The following is a 21204-nucleotide window of genomic DNA, read 5'->3' on the forward strand; positions in this document are numbered from 1 at the left end:
TATATTTTTTTATTTGGCCAGCCCAACATTGTATGTTGGGGTTCTCATATTCAGCGTTTTGCATCAATTGGACAACGTGTAAATTGCTTTCCGGACAGTTTTGCTCCTCTTCCCTCATTTTCTCTCCAGGTTCAGGGTGTTAGAAATAGGAACACGGCCCCCTTGTAAGACGTCTTGGCCCTCAGATCCCATATATAGGCATTTCAATGGTCAAATGTCTGAGGGCAGCGAATCGCCGTCCAGATCCTTAAAAAAAGACGCGACGCAGGACGAACCTCAAGGGCCGTTCCCAAAAAAGTATTGGGTGTCTTGCGGAACTTCTCAGGCTCCTGTGAAGGCACATATTTGACAGGCTACAGCGAGACCAGCTCGCACTCCAGCTCAGCGTTCAGTTCAGCACAGACGCTCTTCGCCTCTCTCAGTCTCTCAGTGTTTGGTGCGACCACCCATACACAAACGCAGAAATGGATGCCATTAAGAAGAAGATGCAGATGCTCAAGCTCGACAAGGAGAATGCCTTGGACAGAGCAGAGCAGGCTGAGGCCGATAAGAAGGGAGCAGAGGACAGAAGCAAGCAGGTTGGACATGAATCGGGCGCTCGTGCATCTGGGTGGCTCTTTTGCACCTTTATAAATCAGACTTTACATCGTCTGCTTTTGTTTTTACAGCTAATTATGCTGTAGCCTATGGCATAATTCTATTTTAATGAGCTTTTCTATTTCTATTCTATCTTATTTTTTATTCTACTTTAACTTTTTTCATAGATGTCTCACTGCTACAGTAGACTATCTGTTTTATAGGCCTGCATGGTTAACTTATGTTAACTGCACAAATAATGCACAGCCTATAGATCGCAGCTGACAGCTGTTCTTGTCTCTCTCCATGTGTATTGACACACGTGTTCCTCTTGTAGCTCGAGGATGACCTGGTCGCCCTGCAGAAGAAGCTGAAGGGAACTGAGGATGAGTTGGACAAATACTCTGAAGCCCTGAAGGATGCTCAGGAGAAACTGGAGCTGGCTGAGAAGAAAGCTACCGATGTAAGCATTCATGGAAACTTAGGGTCTCCCGTCTGATATCACGCAACCTGTGCCCACCCCTGCTTGACAGACAGTCTGTTCAACTTACTATATACACCTGATTTCATTTTTACCATCACGTAGGCTAGTAGTTCGGCCATTGTTTTTACCAACTAAACTTTGGTCTATCGGGAACTGCAAAACATAGTCTTTTAAAACGACACTGGCCATTCTTAAATGTATTTGCACCACCTGGTAAACGAATACCAAGACAGATGGGAAAACAGTCTGCCATATGTACAGTTGCAGGAGAGTGTATGCAGACGGCGGGTTAAATTTAGCAGTGCGCTTTATAAGGAAAGCATCTGGGGGTTCGTTTGCCCACCTACAGGAGTCTTAATAGAGGTCCGTGTAGAATTTCACCTCACCCTTGCTGGATACCTAAGACCAGCGATCACCCATCATCAAGCTAGTTTGATAAACAATACAAACAATTATATTATCTAATAAAATATATATGTGTGTGAATAGCTAAATAACAAACCACCAAACTAGCCTACAACGTGATAACAGAACAGCTTATTATGTAGATTTTTTACTCGTTTTTATTTTAATAATTATAGACTGAGAATCATAGTGTATTCAGAATTATATTTTGTGTGTTAGAATTATAGTCAGTAATTTTGTGGCCGCAGTTCCAATAAGAATCGCCTTGGCGCCCCTAACGAAGTTAGCTAACCTTCAACTATCAAAGACTTCTAAACAAATCAGTAAAGATTTTACAGAATAAACTTTTATTTAGCGCACCTTTGTGACCAACTTGCTAATATTTCAAAACGCATTTGAAGCTGTTTAGCTATGTTAGAGTACTTGTAGGACCCCTGTTTTTGCAGTTTTTGGGGAATTCAAGCTTCTACTGAGAGAGGGTGCTATTCGAAAGAAAGCCCAAAATACCCAGTTCACTCTGAAACAATTATCCAACACAATGGATTTCCAGTGAATTGTGCTCGACCTGTATTGCAGCAATATTTCACAGGATGGCGCTGTACGCCTGCAGTGGCACAGTTAACAGGTTGCACAGAATTCAATGCCCAAATGAATGCAAAATCTGTAAAAGCAATAAAGTGCAGCGAAAATATATAGGCGGAGAGATGGAAATGCATTTAACAACAATGCAGTTTTGATAATCTAATTCATTAAATTGATTTTTTTTAATACTGTTCAATATTTATGGCAGCATTCATCCTTGTGATAACACAGGAAACTCACTGACATTTCTCATTTAATTTATGCAATAAGCAGGTCAGGTGGTTTAAAAACTATAATGCAGTCTAGATCCATTGACTTCCGGTGTCTGGTAAAGCGTTACCAGTCACTGGCTGGGAATCGGGGTGGGCTATTTGCTTTACTGGAGAGCCGTAACACCCCGTGATACCCCATCAAAACAAACCGCAGAGTTCGTGATGGCTGCTGGTACGGCGTATCTCGACGCTGTGAAAAAGAAAATCAGGTCACTGCAAGAACAAGCAGAGGATGCTGAGAGCAGAGTACAGAGACTACAGGAGGAGCTCGAGTCCGAGCGCGCAGCCAGGCAATCTGTGAGCTTACGATAATGATTCAAGTGCATTAGTAGGCCAACTGCAGCGCGTTTTCACATCTGATCAAATCAAAATGACTAGAAAATCATTCTAAAATTATGTTTAAAAAACGTTTTCGTCGTTAGAAAGTTCGCAATAATTGATTGTGTACTGGCGCTTAATGAATGGAGAGGGCGGTGATGCTTTTTGACAGGTGGCGTCCTCCCATCTTTAAACAACGCGTTACTTTAATGATTCAATGTTTCCCAGAAAATTAGTAGACGCTAGCATTTGAATGTTGTAAAGTATTTGTCAAGATATCATATATCACGTTTAAAATCATAGTATGGAAAAGGACAGTGTTATAAGTTGTAGACTTTTTTCTCACGAAAGCGCTGTTTAAATCTGTTATTAATGTAGATCAGATGTATCAGTGCGCGGTGAGCTCATTACTCGTTGTCTGTGCGCAGGCTGAGGCCGACGTCGCTTCCCTGAACAGACGCATCCAGCTGGTTGAGGAGGAGTTGGATCGCGCTCAGGAGCGTCTGGCCACTGCTCTGCAGAAGCTGGAGGAGGCTGAAAAGGCTGCTGATGAGAGTGAGAGGTGTGTATGAAAACTCATAGGCCACTTCCTACGATTAGGGCACAAAACAACCCTGGGACTTCTTTTGCAAAAAATGGCAAGAGGTCAAGGATGTCAAATGTGACCCTTGACCACAAAACCAGTTGAGATTTAAAAATAAATAAGCTTTCCATTGATGTATGGTTTGTTAGGATAGGACAATATTTGGCTGAGATATACAACTATTTGAAAATCTGGAATCTGAGGGTGCAAAACAATCAAAATTTTGAGAAAATGGCCTTTAAATTTGTCCATATGAAGTCCTAAGCAATGCATATTACTTATCAAAAATTAAGTTTTGATATATACAGCAGGAAATTTACAAAATATCTTCATGGAACATAATCTTTACTTAATATCCTAATGATTTTTTGCATAAAAGAAAAATCGACCATTTTGACCCATACCTTGTATTGTTGGCTATTGCTACAAATATACATGTGCTACTTATGACTGGTTGTGTGGTCCAGGGTGGAATTTTTAGAATTATACAAATTAAAAAATTAAATAAGTTTCATTTTTTGGGTTACAAAAATGTGTAAAATATTATTGTTTTTAATGCAGTGAATTGAATATCATTTTGTCAAATCAGTCAAGTAGCAATGTATGATTTTAATTAGATGTAGGCCAAAACCTACGACTTAGGATAAAATAAAAATAGCATTTTAAAAGGAAGATATAGACACTACTTTGCTTAATCTAATTCAAGTTGATAGTTTATTAAACATATGCAATAGGTCTCATGATTTTTAACAGAGTTATAATAACAAACAAAAACTTTCCCTCTCTCTCTCAGAGGCATGAAGGTCATTGAGAACAGGGCCCTGAAGGATGAGGAGAAGATGGAGCTGCAGGAGATCCAGTTGAAGGAGGCCAAGCACATTGCTGAGGAGGCCGACCGCAAGTATGAGGAGGTCAGTTTTTTCTCTCTTTCTTACTCTTATCATTTATTATAAATAAATAAAATGCAATTATGAATAAATCATTTCCAATAAACAATCTCTTCATCTTGGACAACATAACACATGTGCACTGCTTTGTGATGGTACACAGGTGGCCCGTAAGCTGGTGATTGTTGAAGCTGAGCTGGAGCGTACTGAAGAGCGTGCTGAGCTCAATGAGAGGTAAAAACAAACAAATTTAACACTTTTTAAAAACATATTTGCATATCTTAGTCTCGGTGTGTCATTTTTGTCTCAAATTTTCTGTCACTCCCACCTATAGCAAGTGCTCTGAGCTGGAGGAGGAGTTGAAAACTGTGACCAACAACATGAAGTCTCTGGAAGCCCAGGCTGAGAAGGTAAGCGTGTAAATGTTTTATGTGTAAGTGTGAATTAGTGAATGATCATCTGTGTATATTTGTTTTGCGTGTTTGCATGTTAATACTCTCATCTCTCTTTCCCATCTACAGTACTCCGCTAAAGAGGACAAATATGAGGAGGAGATCAAGGTCTTGACTGACAAGCTGAAGGAGGTGAGTTCATTCAGTGTGTGTTCATGTGTGTGTGTGTGTGCTTACATACAAGAGGGCCTGACATCTCTCTGTGTTCCAGGCTGAGACTCGTGCTGAGTTCGCTGAGAGATCAGTCGCCAAGCTTGAGAAGACCATTGATGATCTGGAGGGTATGTCAACTTGTACCTCACTGTTGCTATTAGACACGGGTTAAATCCTTAGTTACATAGTTACAGACTTGGAATATCAGGTTTAGGTTTGTTTTGCATTTATCTGTTACAATTAACAGTTCACATAGTGATTTAAAGGATATGCCTTTAAAGTAGCAGCCCTTGCTAGAATGTTCTGTTTAGGTATTTGAGGGATTCTATTTTTTTCATGATTACGGAAGGTAATTTCACTTCATTTCATTTCTGTTGCATTATTGTTTTCCTAGTCTTTTCTTTTATCTGTCTCTCTCCGGCCACTTGTCATTGTTCGATCCGCCTTTGCACTGCTTCCTTTCCCTTATTTCCTTGTTTCTCCATTCTTTTCCATTCCTCCCCACTCAACACCCCTCTACCATTCTGGCCTTTAATTGGCTACTTTAGATGAATTGTATGCTCAGAAACTCAAGTACAAAGCCATCAGCGAGGAGCTGGACCACGCTCTCAACGACATGACCTCCATGTAATTATCACCACATGTTATTCGTGTTCGTATATGAGAGTGTGCACGTGTGTTTGGTTTAATAGCATTTCCAGTTTCTCTGTCTGCTAGTATAATCTAATCTTCAGGTTTGATGACGGATTTTAGACTGAACCCAGTATTAAGTTTAAAGCCTGCTTGACATCAGCCTTTCTATTGATTTACTTGGTATGAAGTTATGTGTAAAAAATGAGATTACACACAAATAACACACACTGTCTTTCATCTGGAATGCATGATGACTCTTTTTTTTTATCTCTGGCATGCCCTTTGTTGTTTGTTTCAACTCTTTTTTTTTCTTTTCAAATTTATTTAAACTATTTTTTGCAATTTGCTGAATTCCCTAATTTATATGTGAATAAAAAACTTTACCCTATGTGAATTAAAAAATTTATCTCAGAATGCCTGATGTAATCATTTTCTCACATGCATGAACATACTTGTTGCGTGATTGATCAAATATATGTATATTTATGTGACACTGACATTTATGTGTCTTTTTATTATCTCTCGCATGTCCTTTATTGTTTAATATCACCATCTCTCATTTGTTTCAACTCGTTTTTTTTCTCCCCTTGCACAGTTAAATTTTTTACATCTCATCTCTGGCTCCGGGCACCATCTGAGCGGCAACTCCTTCATTTCCTCTGTGTTTCTCTATTTTTCTCTCTGGCCGCTTTTCTCCATCGCACTATTCTCAGTGGGGATGGAGCTCTCAGTTCTATAGTCCCATCACTTGTACAGAAATTTTTTGCTTTCTGTAAAATAAAACTTCCTCCCATCTCTGTAAGCTCCCCACTCCTTTCTCTCTTTAGTATGTCTTAACTCTTTTGATTTCATATGTCTTTAATTTATTGTTGAGAAGCTTGAATAAAGTAAAAAAAAAAGCTCCTTCTCATCACCTTATGTTGCTTCTCTCTTTGGCAGCTCATGTACAGCTGTAATTCTATTCATTCCATCACATTTTTCAGCACAGGTTGTGTGGCTTTGTAAATATTGGATTAAAAGAAAGATCTTAGCATAAACTTTAGCAAACCATTTTGGGTAAATGCTTTTGGAACTAACATATCTCCTTTAATTCTCTTCTCTTCTCTTCTCTTCTCTTCTCTTCTCTTCTCTTCTCTTCTCTTCTCTTCTCTTCTCTTCTCTTCTCTTCTCTTCTCTTCTCTTCTCTTCTCTTCTCTTCTCTTCTCTTCTCTTCCCTTCCCTTCCCTTCCCTTCCCTTCCCTTCCCTTCCCTTCCCTTCCCTTCCCTTCCCTTCCCTTCCCTTCCCTTCCCTTCCCTTTTCTTTTCTTTTCTTTTCTTTTCTTTTCTTTTCTTTTCACCAGATCCCCTTTATCAACAGCTCCAGAAAAACCGAGTCCTTTCACATGAGCTCAGTTTAGCACTCAATGAATTCTAACCTCACAACAGAATGAGAGAAAACCAGGGCATGCACTGAATATGAATATGTACACAGTCTATTGTTTGTGTTGCACACAGAGTAACCAATAATCTGTGATGATCTAGTCCATAATTTCATTATTCTATTATTGTTGATACTGTGGGTACTTGGCTTTTTTATGTCAAGGCTAAAGATATATTATAAAATGTGTATGGGTTGCATCTAAAAGAGTGACAAAACCTAAAGCTTAAATTTTAAATGTGAAAAATCATGGCAACATGTTTCCTTTAAATGGTGAACAGCCTCGACCCTTTCAATGTATTGTACGTAAAGGGAAAGGTTTACATAGGAAGAGGAAAGTGCCTTCTGCATTATATAACTCACCTTGGATCATTACCAAAGGTGAGTTGTGTTGTAGGAGTAGACTATATTTACTTATGTTAGCAGTCCTTATAAAATCAGAAAAATATTTCTAGATTAATTATCTGAATTAGACAATTATAGAACTATCGGTCCATGTTTATCACATTTAAAAATGTGCCATTTCTAATATAAATGCAATGTGCAACCCTCAGGTACACAAATATAAATGTTTACTTTTTTGCAACTTGCTAAATTATTAATATATCTGAGAAAAAATAAATAAATAAATAATTAAATTTAAAAATGCCAAATGTAATATTTTTTTTCTCACTAGCATGAACATAGTTGTTGCGTCTTTATTTATTTATTTGACTCTGACAGATACACTTTTTTAGTTCAAAATACAGTTACAGTAAACATGTTGTAGTCAGGGGTCTGTACCAGCGCTGGCCGTGAGACTTTTAAACAACTTCCGGTTCCGCCTCTGTGTGGAGGGTCAAATGTGAGAAGAGAGTCCGTGTGAAAATGGAAGGGGATGCAGCTTCTCCAAACATCTTGGGGGAAGGTAAAGCTGGATATATCCTGAGTAATGTAGCCGAAGTCGTGGAGAGGATATTGACATTTGTGCCGACTAAAAATCTCCTCCGGATAGCAAGGTAATGATTCTAGCTGAGTGTGGATGTTTTAGCCTGTTAGCTTTGAGCTAATCAGAGGACCCCATTCAGTCCATCACAGTTTAAGCGGTATTATATAAACTCATTTTATAAATGAACGGCATTTAAATGTATACGTTTATGTTGTTGAGTGATTAGGTTGGTACGATCTTCCTGGTTTCGCTTTTTCTTTCTCAAGACTAACGTTAGATCAACTAGAATAAGTTACACCAGTTATTGCAGCCAGAAATACTTCAAATACTTTCAAAGTTTCGCACTTTTTTAAATTGTGGTGATGTATTAATTAACGATAGCTGATGATATTCATCTGGATGTCAGTCGGCACTCGTCAGATTCGTGAACAGAATGCAAATAAATGAGTCTAGTTTAACTTTTAGGTGATGATTTATTTGGGCTCTTTCAGCTGATCTGTTTAAGTTGGTCTTAATAGTGTAAAATACAAACACTAGGGGCTCCAGAGCAAAACTACAGTTGAAAAACATTGGCTTCTATAATGAAAACATAAAGTATATTTTTTCTTGATACATTTAGAATCGATCGGCACTTCGAGTGCGTATTATTGTACCTTTTAACAATAATTACTGTCATTATGAAGCTATCCTTTATATACAGTAGACTAAGATGATTGACGTCATACAAACTACAGTGTGTCTTAGAGTTTCTATTTAGTATTTTATTTTTTTTGTAAGAATATTTCTGCCTGTTTTGTATTCTAGTAGTTGGCAGATTATTTTGAACAATAGCCGTAAAAATACATGTATAATAACAGTGGAGAATTAATCAAAAGCAAGTAATCTTATGTTTTTATTAAACAACGAAGTTACAAAAGGCCTGGGGCCTGTTTCATAAAACAAGTTTACCAAATAAGCCAGGCTTATTTCAGTTAGTCTGACTTATTTTAAACCAAATCAACTGACAATAAGTCAGGCTAACTGAAATAAGCCTGGCTTACATGGTAAACTTGTTTTATGAAACGGGCCCCTGGTTTCACAGACAGGGTTTAGACTAAGTCAGGATTAGGCCCAGTGGCGGGGCTTGACAAGGCTATAGCCCCACTAGAAACTTGCTTAGCCCCGGCACAGCCCCCCAAGGATTTCCAAATGATTTTCCTGTTTTTTAACTCTCGGTGTCACTCTCATTAACATTGAAAAATAAACATTAAAAACCTAAAAAAAGGGCCTAATATGTGGCCTATAAACAATTGATATTGTGGGGGAGGGGTCAAGCAACTCAAGCATGCTGATTTGCATCATATCGTGTCAATGATAGCCAGAGATGAGCATAAAAATTTGGCAATATTAAGAGGATTTAGCATTTCCAATTAATGTAGAACTTTTACATTATTCTTATTATTAGGCCTATTATAGATATAGTTGCGACACTTACATGACAATGTCAATGACGCATGCCACTCTCCACTGATACATGCCAATGAAAACCGGGCTGTGTCATTTGGAAGTGTCACCACTATATCTATAGAAGATGCAATTGTTATCATGGATCACTACGAATACCGCATTCGTATAAATTTTACATTGGCCAGCGCCAGATTCTCATCTGGCTTTAATATTCAATTCAATTCAAAATTGCTTTAATGGCATGACTGTAAAAAAATACAATATTTAATATTCTATATAGTAATATAATAATCATATATATATAAACTAAATTTAATTCAGTTTATAATTGTAACTGTGTAACAAGTAACACTATATATATATATATATATATATATATATATATGCTATTTGTCAAAGCATTTGACTTTCTGCAGACACGTTAATAAGTAGAAATTTTGTTTAAATAGCATCTAGACTTACATTATACCTTGCAGACTTAGGCTACATTGCATTGTGAAAAGCCTGTGTCAAGGTCAAGCACACTTCTGAATGGTTGGTGTAAGTTTCATAAAGCCCATTAGAATAGTAGACATCACTTTATAATGGTTTGTGGAATTTTCTCATGACAGTCTATATTTTTATGTAATTTCAGATAGGCAAGTGTCAGTTAGTGGTGGGACTTTTAATTAAAACATTTCTTCTTTTTTTTTAAAGCTGCATAGTCTCTTATTTTATAACTAAAACTGATAAGCTGAACTGTCAAATCTATGCAACAAAAAAAAGAAAGCGTATTTGAATGTATTGTACAAAGCAGGCTTCTGGAAATAAACTTACAATGAAAAATACACATTAAGAGGCATTAGACACATTTTAATCTTAATAGAGGAATATTTGTTGTAAGCTACAAATGAATTTCGCGATGCAATAAATCGTATATTTGACCGCGACATACTGTTAATTAAATCAATATCGTTCTGCCGTTAAGTGCACGTGATCTACATCATGCAGCGGCAGGTGTCAGTCACTGCTGTTTAAGATCAGTCAGTACAAGTTTCTTTCAGTTGAAACAGCTCAGAATTTTTGTCTGGGACTAGGCTTAAGCCTTGTCTGTGAAACCAGGGGATAGTGTAATAGTATATGTGCATATACATTGCAACATGCCATCCAAACTTCTTACTTATTTTAGCTAAATATTTAAATATTTTTTAGACAACAAATCTAAATTTTTATTACAACAAAACACTATGAATATCTTCATTTACGCATTTCCATATGAACAACCAGTTGCAGACAAGAAAATGTTTATATCAGTGTCAGTTTGTATCTTGATGTTAGTGTTTCTTTTTCTGTAGTGTGTGTAGGCTATGGAGGAATTGTGCACGCAGGGTCCTGAGGACGCAGCAGAGACTGACCTGGCTCTCTGCATCTGGCTCATCCATATACGAGGAGCATGTTTTGCTTAGAACTATGTCAGAAGACTTGGAGGTCTGATGGTCTTTGCAGCTTCTTTTTGTAACAAAGGCAAAGTTAAATTTATTATGAAATCTAGAAATGACAAGCATAACTTGTAAAGATTTTTTTTCTCTATTCTAACTCCCTGCAGAAGGTCTATCTGCTTCCCCAGACAGCTCTCCTAATGGTGGATGGAGAAAAATTCAATTCGCCTTTTAGTTACAGACAGAAAAAGGGTAAGTTACGTGATTATTTGTATTAAAAAACCTGTTAGTCATGATGAGTAGATTCACCTGTTCACTTCCATCCTTCCTTGTTACAGCCAGGAAGTGTGAGAATGAAGTGCCGTCTGATCCTGTCGAGAAGCTGAGATGCTTACTGCCTAGCACTTGTGATGTAGTAGGCCTTGTTGCATCAGGAATTGTGGGTAAGCCTAACTGTCCCTCTTTCCCTGTGTTCTGCCATTACTGTGTTTGATGGCAAGGTCAGTGCAGCAGTGTAACTGTAATTTCTTATGCTGTGTGCTATAGTGACCCCCAGTGGTTCACCCAGCAGCCCCCCAGAAGAGCACGAAGAGGGTGAAGCTGGCTTCAGTCTGCTTTTCCCTGCCATGGATGGGGTCACCATTCGGCCTTTTCACTTCTGCAAAAAGAGCCTCAGTGAAGCGGCAATGGAGGACGCAGGTGAGTTGTTTAGATTATATCAACTGGTGAAATTGCTTTTTTGTTAGATTTTTTTTAAAGTAGGACAATCTTTTCACTAATACAGAGAAGGTTTGGGGTTGGTTTGAATGGCATGGGTTTGGGTTAAGTTTTTTGTTTTTTTTAAAGAAGCATTGAAGTCTCTATGCTCACCAAGGCTGTGTTTATATTATCAAAAATACAGTAAAAAGTAATATTGTTAAATATTATCGCAATTTAAAATATCTGTTTTCTAAATGAATATATTTTAAAATGTAGTTTATTCCTGTGATGGCAAAGCTGAATTTTCAGCAGCCACAGTGTCACTTGATCCTTCAGAAATCTGATTTTGTCTTCATTAAACATTTGTGATGCTTCATACGTTTGTGAAAACTGTGATACTTTTGTTTAAGGATTCTTAAAATAGAAAGTTCAAAAGTACATTTCGAATTTGAAATATAGAATTTGAAATAGAATCTTTTGTAATATTAAAAACGTCTTTTTGGTCAATTTAAAGACACAGTTCACCCAAAAATGAAAATTGTCATAAAACTCAACCTCATGCCATTCCATCTTACTGACCCCAAACTTTTGAATGGCAGTGTATATAGACATTGGGTTGGTTGGATGGAAAGTCATGTTAGAATACTCTGTATTTGATTTTCAGGGTTGATTAATAACCCTGATCTAAAGGTGGTGCTGATGTTTGACTATGAGACCTGGAAAGCTGGGCCCTTTCTTAACAAGCTGCTGGAACCTCTTTCTCAAAATAATGTACTTATTATTGGAGGACAAGTTGAGAGGGCCTTTTCCAATAACACAACCTGGTAAGTAAAGGAAGTTCTTGATTTTTAGATCCTGTTTTCTTTTTTGTCATGTTATATGTAGAGGTTTTATGGTCAAGACTTTATACTTCCTCTTTTCTCTATTTTTGTCCCCTCATCTGCCCACTATGTGAACAAGCGTGCTTACATACTCAGCATGATCTTCATTAGTGAGGTTTGTTTGTGTTCTGTCTGTTTGCAGCTGTTCTCCAGGCTCTTTTGGTGCTGTAGGACTGACCTTCAGTGGCTCCAAGATCCAGGGTGCTTCAGTGCTGGTGGACCAGGACGTAAGCAGCCCAAAAGCAGCAGAGGCCACTATCCAGCGGCTGAAGGCTGCTAATATCCCAGAGAGAAACACCATGGGCTTCATGTTTGCCTGTGTGGGCCGCGGGCACAACACCTACAATAACCAGCGCAACGTGGAGGCCACCGCTTTCCGGAAGATCTTCTCCAACATTCCGCTCTTGGGATTCTTTGGCAATGGGGAGATCGGCTGTGACCGTATTGTCAAAGAGAACTACACATTGAGCGAGACAGATGCTGATGGACTACAACACTCTTTTACTACAGTCATGAGTCTGGTGCATTTTGGCTAACACGAACTGAAAACTGAGACTGCAAATGTCTAGGAATCCCCTTATTAACTTGATCTTTGAAGACAGACACCAGCCGTTTGTTTAATTTAACAGAGCAGGACTGATAGTGTTCAGGTATAATTTTCCTAGATTCTTTCCTTTTGACATTTTTCCTTAAATCAGCATGTCATTTGACATCAAAAAACATTTAGGGACTTGAACTCTACCCGCAGGTACAACTTTGAGAGCAAGCTAATTCTGATGTCGTAAAACACTGAAGTGTCCTCCTACAGCTTGTTGGGAAAGGTCATTACTTATAGAACGGTTCTGAAGAACAATTAGGATTTAGTTTGAATGGCATGGTGCTAAACCTTGACCTTTGACTTCAGTTTTAAAATGTAAAACTTTTTTATGTGTAGAGCAGAACTGAAATCTGTCAACCGATCAGGCCTTATATACAAATAGTTTGAAAAATTCAGGCACTTTTTAGCTAATTGTGACGGAATAGCTAATGATGTAGCCGTTCATCAACCTTGGTACGGCTTATGGGCCTTTGTCGGGAATTCCACTACCTTCACTTCTGATTTTACACAAATATGTGCTCCAGATTGATTGCTGACCTACATTGACTGTACAAATTGCTATGTCCAGTAGCAAGTGCTACAAAACTGTATTCACAATAAAAGAAAGAAAAGCTGAACCCTATCAGCACATGGCTATATATCGCAACAATTGACTTGCTAGCAGTTCATAGTGTCTGTTTTGGAATAATAAAGGACAGAAGTGGAAAAAGTGGAATTTCTTTGTAATATTTCAGTGTATTTACGCTGCCTGTCCCAATCAGAATCCTGTAAAAATCCAGTTTCATTCCAACAGGGTAATCCTCCATTTCTGTATTCATCAGTTCAGTTGAGTTCTTAAAGGTTAATCATTTATTCAGTGCTCTAGTTGAATAACACATTGTGTTGATCACAGATAAGTGAAGTTTGTCTGCTTTGCGGAGATATACAGTATATTTGCTGCAGTGTTTAAAAGGTTGATTTAAATTGTTACCAAATCTTTTTTTCCCCAACTTTAAGATCATATAGATAATACTTGGCTTTGCATTAAGGAAAGTACGTTTTACTACTGTCGTGTTTTTTTATGACGGTGTATTAGTTTTTCTTCATCTGCACCTTCTGCTGGGTCGTGCAGTTATTGGCCCATTATGTCTGCATGTATATAATTATGTATATAATAAAATCAGTGCTGTCACTAACTGTTGGTTAATGTGGTTCAGTCCATATCTTTTTTTTTTTACATTTCCAGGTGTACATGCGCGGAAGTACACTATATGACATGGAAAATATAACTTTTGTGTTCCTATTTATTCCAATAGCAAAATAAAAAAAAAAAAATCAACTATTGCGTTTTCATAACTTTCTAAAAGAGGAAACAAATACAGAGAAATGAATTACGGCAGATGAAAGAGAGAAAGATGTCAAATTGAGTCACCCCATCTCTATAGTGTTTACAAAATGTTGTAATTGAATGCCAGGGCAATATAACTCACAGTATAGTGTTACAGTTTACTAGATTGATGGTATCATGTGAAAAGAGTCCCAAGAATTCATAGATGTGTTCAGTCTTATTTCTCTAGTAGATGGCGCTCTCGTGCAACAGCAGTGTTTCTTTAAAGTGATCAGTTATTTGGTACTTCCACTCAAAATGATCCATAAATATCTTAATACTAAATTAAATAATTTACTTAAACCTTAAAATTCTAAAGCACAAATAAACCCATCGTTTACTGTGTAATTAGTGATGAACATGATACTGGATATTAGTCACAGGGCGATGAGCTCCAGTTTTCTTTGTTGTGTGTGTATTAGATGTCAATGCCGAGCGCATCACAACAGACAGGCTGTTTCCTGTTCCTGCGGTTAGGTAGCCTGGAGCAGCTCTCAGTCGGGGCAGTGGTCAGATAGCAAACTGCCTCAGGACTAATGCAAACTGAAGACATTTAGGGTTGCAGTACAATTCCCTCAGTCCTACACTAATTCCCATGGCCACGCTGGCACAGCAGGTGAAAACCTCTTTCAGGTGAAGAGTGGGTTATTTTAAAGTCCCTTCACCACAAAAAGAGTGAAAACATCTGTTTACTTCCTAACAATCTCTTTTGTCGCATTCCATACACACTGCCACTCAAAAAGGCCCCGGTGGAATTGTGGTAAATCTGGCTTTCAGGAACAAACACAACGTTTTGGAGCAACATGGCATCACGATGTGCACTAAAAGTGTGGATCTGTTGGGGTGCAGGTGTTTTTAAACTTGTACATTGTCGCCTCAGGGCTCTTGGAGTAAAGACATTCGGCTTCACTTTAAGACTCTTTCCTTGTTGAGAGCAGACTCTGAAACAAGACAGACAGACCTGAGCTTTGGGACCATTGTCATAAAGAGCAATGTTTTGTAGGTCACACACAGGGGGTGGGCCACTCGGAGTTAGACATCCCAAGTGGGCAAAATTTAGTCAGGCGTTTACAGAGGAAAAACTAAAATTTGGGGTAGAATGTCACAGACTATAGAATGAAATGTAGAATGAAAGCAGACTATACACTTACAATATAATATTAATCTAATATCTGCTCTGGAAAAAAAAGCAACAGAGAAACAATTTTACTCAAAAATCACTAGTATTTTACAAACACAAAGAAACAAAGTAGGACATTGAATTAGAGTGATATTTTAGAGTGGAAAGCCTGAAATTGTATTTTCTTGTAAACTGTAAAATCTCCAATGATTATTATTCACAACTTCAAATAATAAATTATATATAGTATAAAGCAGTTTGGTATAAAATTTAGCATAAAGTAGTTTGGTTATTTTGTAGTGAGACACTGATAAAAACTGTATTAATGCAATACAGTAGGGAAACATAGTGTTTATGTAAGAAGGTACATATATTCACAGAGATTTGAAATTCTAAAAGCACACATATTTATAACTGTCAAATGCAAGTGTTCAGCTAGTTGATGCTGATGTTGCTGTTGCATGGTGTAGTGTCTGTCACATGCCAGCCAACATATAAAAAATGAAAGAATAATGAGATATGTATAAATAAGAACTTTACAGTGTAGTGTAATAACTTTAATTTCTTAGTATTTCTAAACAAAATCATAATGTTAAGGATGTGTTTGTTCTGTAGTATCACATCCACATCACTGATCTGAAAAAGCTCAGTTCCATTATTATTCAAGGAACTGTCACAACATGACACCCCACTTAGTCTGAATTTTCTTTAATGAGCATCACGCTAATTAGCTATTATTAATTCAAATCAATTTTGTTGTCAATTAAATGTACTCAAATATTTACGCACGGTAATTAATTTAATGCAAGTCAGACGTACAACGACAAGCTAAAAGCATGGCATGCTAATGTGACAGACTGTTGCTAATCGTGCAAAGAGCTGGCAAATGAGAACTGAAATTATTTTGTTCCCTAGCCAAACCATATATTTACAACTGAAAAGTCAGTCATACATATTCATTATAACATGTTATCTACATAAAATATTTTCAATAAACTGTTACTTTGTTCTCATTAAAAATAAGACAAAGAAAGAAGCAATTAAGACACTTGGTATTTATAATAATGCATTTTAAATCATTTTAATAATATTTACATATACCATACTAATATATATATATATATATATATATATATATATATATATATATATATATATATATATATATATATATATATATATATATAGCATTAAAGATTATTCAGTGAAGCACTTTCAAGCGCAATGTCTGGTGGTCAGGCACCTTAAATATCAAAAGAGTTAAGAGTTTAAAAAGAGTCATCAAACCCATACTGTATGTACGGACACACGCTTACACCCTGACTTCAGCTCTCAAATGAATACAAAGCCTCAATTATTCAGCAGAGCTACATTACCTCTGGACAGTTGAGAATTCACAGAGGAGACAATCTACATGTTTCGTCTGTCTCTGGGTCATTCAAGTGTTGGTGTTTTCTGACCAAACTTTTCTTAGCTGGTCCCAACAAAGTGCAAATTAACCACTTCTGCCTAAAACCACATCAGTATTCATACTGCAAACATGACTTTAATAAAACCATAGACAGTTATTGTCACAACTCTCTGAAGACGCCGCTGTCTGCAACTATAAACAATTTTCAACTGTCCTTACAAATGCCATTTAAATGTAGCACAGGAAACTTGTAGTACTCCGTAGGTACGCTTTTATAAATCCTCATATCATCTCTCATTTGTGTTTGATGGAATGTTGTTAAGTGAAGAAAACTGGACCTGAAACTACCTCAGATACTTTTGACACTGATGGAGGGAGACAGTAAGATGGGGTGACAATGAAAGGGTTGAGTGCAGATATGTGACAAGCTCCTGCACTGACCATTAGACACAGAACTCAATTATTCAGATCTTTCATAACCCGTGCGCTTGAACTGTGACTTTAATCCCATTAAAAGTGCATGACCACAGTCAAAAAAGCTTTTATTTTTTATAGTAAATATCAATTATTTCTCTTTCTTTAACTTATTTTGCTTAGATATACCTAACAAGTTAGTTAAAAATGTTTTTAAAAAATAGAGGGATTAGACATCATTCATTTGAAATATAATTCCTTTAAAAGGAGAACTATTATAGAAATACCCCCCCCCCCCCCAAACCAAAAAAAGAAAAAACTGATTATTTACTCGCTCTAATGTCGTTCCAAACCTGTAAGATCTTAGTTTATCTTTGAAACACAAATTAAGATATTTTTGATGAAATCTGAGAGATTTCTGACCCTGCATAGACTGCAATACAACTGACACTTTCGAGGCCCAGAAAGGTAGTAAGGACATAATTAAAATAGTCCATGTGACATCAGTGGTGGGTTACAGGGAAGAGAAGAATTGTTGAATAAAGTTGTTATTTGTTTTCTTTGCAAACAAAAAATATTCTTATAGCATCATACAGTTAAGGTTGAACCACTGATATCACATGCACTATTTTAACAATGTCCTTACTACCTTTCTGTGCATTGAACGTGGTAGGTTACAGTCTAAGAAAATCACTCTGGATCTTTATTATTAGCCATTATCTACGGAAATGTAGTATGTTTTCAGATAATAATAGTCAAATGGCCTCCACATCCAATCCTAAACCATCTTTCAAAGAGATATGAGCCAGGAGAAAAAAAAAAATGCAAATAAATTATACATCATATTTTAAAAAGCTTCTCAGGTTTCTTTTTGAAAACATTCTTCTTAAGTGCATGGCACTCCAGCGAAGTGAAATTGCTCGGCTGAAGACATCTACTCCAGAGACTGTTACCATGGCTACAGAGCAGTTTTCTACACTTCACATTTACATAAAAGTTTTCAGCTGGATGGATTTTAGCCTCTACTTTCTGCAGAAGAACTGGGTCAGACAGACAGAGCAAAGCTGGGAGACTAGGAAAGCTGGATTTAGTCAGAGAGACAGGAGAAATCTGACACTGTTGGGAAAAATGTGCAAAAACTGTACCTTTTAGGGATACAACAACCCATAAATTTTAGTACCTCTGATTATTTATATGTACTCTTAATGTACTACATGAACCTTTTAACACTGAAGAAGCTGTCCCTTTAAGGGTGCTTCCCAAAAGACAAGCTGTTGTATCCCTAAAAGTGACATTTTTTGCACATTTCTTTTTCTCAGAGTGTATGATTAATATGCAATTCAAAAACACTGGACTATGAAACTAAATGAACCATTGAAACAGACGAGAATGACAAATGACAATTACAAAAAGACTGAAATTTAGAAAATTGTATATAAAAATATTTTTGATTGCCGTTATTTTAATTATTAATTTATTAAATTTAACAAATGTAATACCCATGATCTAAAAATGACATGAAATATATATTTTATTGTATATTTATTATAGATAAGGGAGATAGAGATATAGACAGACAGACAAACAGACAGATGATAGATAGACAGACAGACAGATAGATGTTACAGAAGTGGTCAGGACACAGGATTAGTGAATTAAGCAGGATATAGCAGATAGGATATACTGAAGGATGTTGTATCTTGCCAAGAACTTGTGGAAGACTTGTGGCAGCACACACCCCAGACAGACGTTGGAGACGAAGGAGGATGATCACAGGAGGAGGACTGAGGAAGGAGAGGAGCAGGAGGTAAGTATGTTAGCAGGTAGGTATCAGGTGAGTAACAGCGAAGAGCTGAGAGAGTCCACTTCGTATAGTCGAGATCGGACAATGAACTGGAGTGGGGTGTGTGCTCATGTAGTGCGGGATTGATTGGGTGCTGATGAGGTGCAGGTGGTGTGAATCAAAACTCAGGTGACAGAGATCGCTGTGATGGAGCCCGGCTGATCTGTGACGATAGATAGATAGATAGATAGATAGATAGATAGATAGATAGATAGATAGATAGATAGATAGATAGATAGATAGATAGATAGATGGATAGATGGATAGATGGATAGATGGATGGATGGATGGATGGATGGATGGATGGATGGATGGATGGATGGAAAAATGACAAATGAGCCTGCAGACAAAGTATGTATAAAACTATAAAACATAAATGTCTCTTCTAAACTTCTTTAATTTAATAACCTGTTGTTTCCAAGAATTATTATTTTATGTAGCTAAATGTTATCAATTAAGATATTGTTTGTTATATTAACCCTGTGATCATTGTGTGATCCCACAATAAACCTTCTGGGAATACATACAAACAAACAAACAAACAAACAAACAAACGGTCTCACAATTGGACACACTTTAAATGAGTTGAACTTCACTGATCATGCTGCATGCTTTCTTAGAGAGCTCTGACAAAACCAGCTCTAGATACTCCCCTCACCCATACACAGGGTATGAGGGTCTACGGGTGGGTGGGGGTAAGGGATCAGAGCCCAGCAGCACTTCCCTGTGGCCCCTCCTGGGAGCCGCCCATCAGCTGCGCTCAGCTAAATGCACTCACATATGAATATTTCAGTGCCATTTAATGCTCCTGCTGCAGCCCCCGAGGAGCCCAGCATCAATTTGTGAACATGCCGTTAAAAGCCAGGACGTATAATCCAGAGTGAGAGCTGCTCTCCTCCCCACCAGGCCTCAAGTCCCCAGCTACAGCTTTGGCAACTTTCTCCTGCCAAACTCTGCTGACTTCCCCCGCCCCACTTTAAAAATATATGTATATCTGAGTGAAGCAGCAGACAGATGGTCTGGTCGTTTGCCCCCGGTTGGTCAGTGTTCCTAGAGCGCTTGTTGCTGTGCAGTCTGCTGGCTGTTAGGCAGTGGAGAGGGCAGTGATAGTCTGTTCATCTTCTGGCCCCATGGTGCTGCTAAAACGCTCACATGGAGCAGGACAGCGAGGATAAAATAGCCACGCTCACACCGCCTGCCTGCCCACCAGTCCCATGGGCACCTGAAGCACAAATTGTCATATTGAAATATATGCATGCCATTGTTCGCTCATCAGGTGTGAAAACACGAAATATATACTACCAGTATATGCTGTATATACTATACTACCATACTGACATAATATATATATATAGACTACCAGTCAAAAGTTTTTGAACAGTAAGGTTTTTAATGTTTTTAAAGAATTCTCTTCTGCACCAAGCCTGCATTTATTTGATCAAAAATACAGCAAAATCAGTGTGAAATAATGTGAAATATTTTTACTATTGAAAAGAACTGCTTTCTATTTGAATATATTAAAAAAATGTATTCCTGTGATCAAGGCTAAATTTTCAGCATCATTACTCCAGTCTTCAGTGTCACATGATCCTTCAGAAATCATTCTAATAAGCTGATTTGCTGTTCAAGAAACATTTATTGTCATTATTATTATTATCAATATTTAAAACAGTTGAGAACATTTCAAGGTTTTTTGATGAATAGAAAGATTCAAATATCAGCATTTGTCTGAAATGGAAAGCTTTTGTAACATTATACACTATACTATTCAAAAGCTTGGAGGGGTTTTTTTTTTGGGGGGGGGGGGGGGTAGATGGGTTGGGGTTATAGAAATTAATACTTTATTTAGCAAGGATGCTTTAAATTGATCAAAAGTGATGATAAAGATAAAGATATATAGACATGTTACAATAGACTTCTATTTCAGATAAGTATACTGTTCTTCTGAACTATCTATTCATCAAAGAAACCTGAAAAGATTATACTCAGCTGTTTTCAACATAATAATAATGTTTTTTGAGCTGCCAAACAGAATATTAGAATGATTTCTGAATGATCGTGTGACTGGAGTAATGATGCTAAATATTCAGCTTTGAAATAAATTACATTTTAAAATATATTCAAATAGAAAACAGTTACTGTATTTTAAATAGTAAAAATATTTCAAAAATGTGCTGTTTTTGCTGTAGTTTGGATCAAATAAATGCAGGCTTGGGGAGCAGAGGAGACTTAAAAAACATTACAATTGAATTGTTCAAAAACCTTTGGTAGTGTATACACACACACACACACACACACACACACAAATATACACCTTT

At 37.2% G+C, this 21204-nt stretch overlaps 2 protein-coding genes across 2 annotated transcripts; both read left to right on the top strand.

Annotated features, from left to right (window-relative positions):
- The first annotated feature begins 323 nt into the window (after nucleotides 1–323).
- Nucleotides 324–6247, top strand: LOC306843876 (tropomyosin alpha-1 chain-like). Its single transcript, XM_079375573.1, has 10 exons — nucleotides 324–578; nucleotides 914–1039; nucleotides 3066–3199; nucleotides 4014–4131; nucleotides 4271–4341; nucleotides 4442–4517; nucleotides 4629–4691; nucleotides 4771–4840; nucleotides 5261–5339; nucleotides 5941–6247. Exons 1-10 carry the CDS (start codon nucleotides 465–467, stop codon nucleotides 5942–5944), a joined length of 855 nt encoding a protein of 284 aa, XP_079231699.1. The 5' UTR covers nucleotides 324–464; the 3' UTR covers nucleotides 5945–6247.
- A 1345-nt stretch (nucleotides 6248–7592) lies between these two features.
- Nucleotides 7593–14028, top strand: LOC306883392 (F-box only protein 22-like). The gene is made up of 7 exons (XM_079438604.1): nucleotides 7593–7760; nucleotides 10471–10603; nucleotides 10722–10806; nucleotides 10893–10997; nucleotides 11101–11253; nucleotides 11918–12077; nucleotides 12277–14028. The coding sequence occupies exons 1-7, from the start codon at nucleotides 7630–7632 to the stop codon at nucleotides 12668–12670; spliced, it is 1161 nt and encodes a 386-aa protein (XP_079294730.1). The 5' UTR covers nucleotides 7593–7629; the 3' UTR covers nucleotides 12671–14028.
- Nucleotides 14029–21204: the final 7176 nt, after the last annotated feature.

Source organism: Barbus barbus (genome assembly GCF_936440315.1).
Source record: "Barbus barbus genome assembly, chromosome: 2".
Taxonomy (NCBI): Eukaryota; Metazoa; Chordata; class Actinopteri; order Cypriniformes; family Cyprinidae; genus Barbus; species Barbus barbus.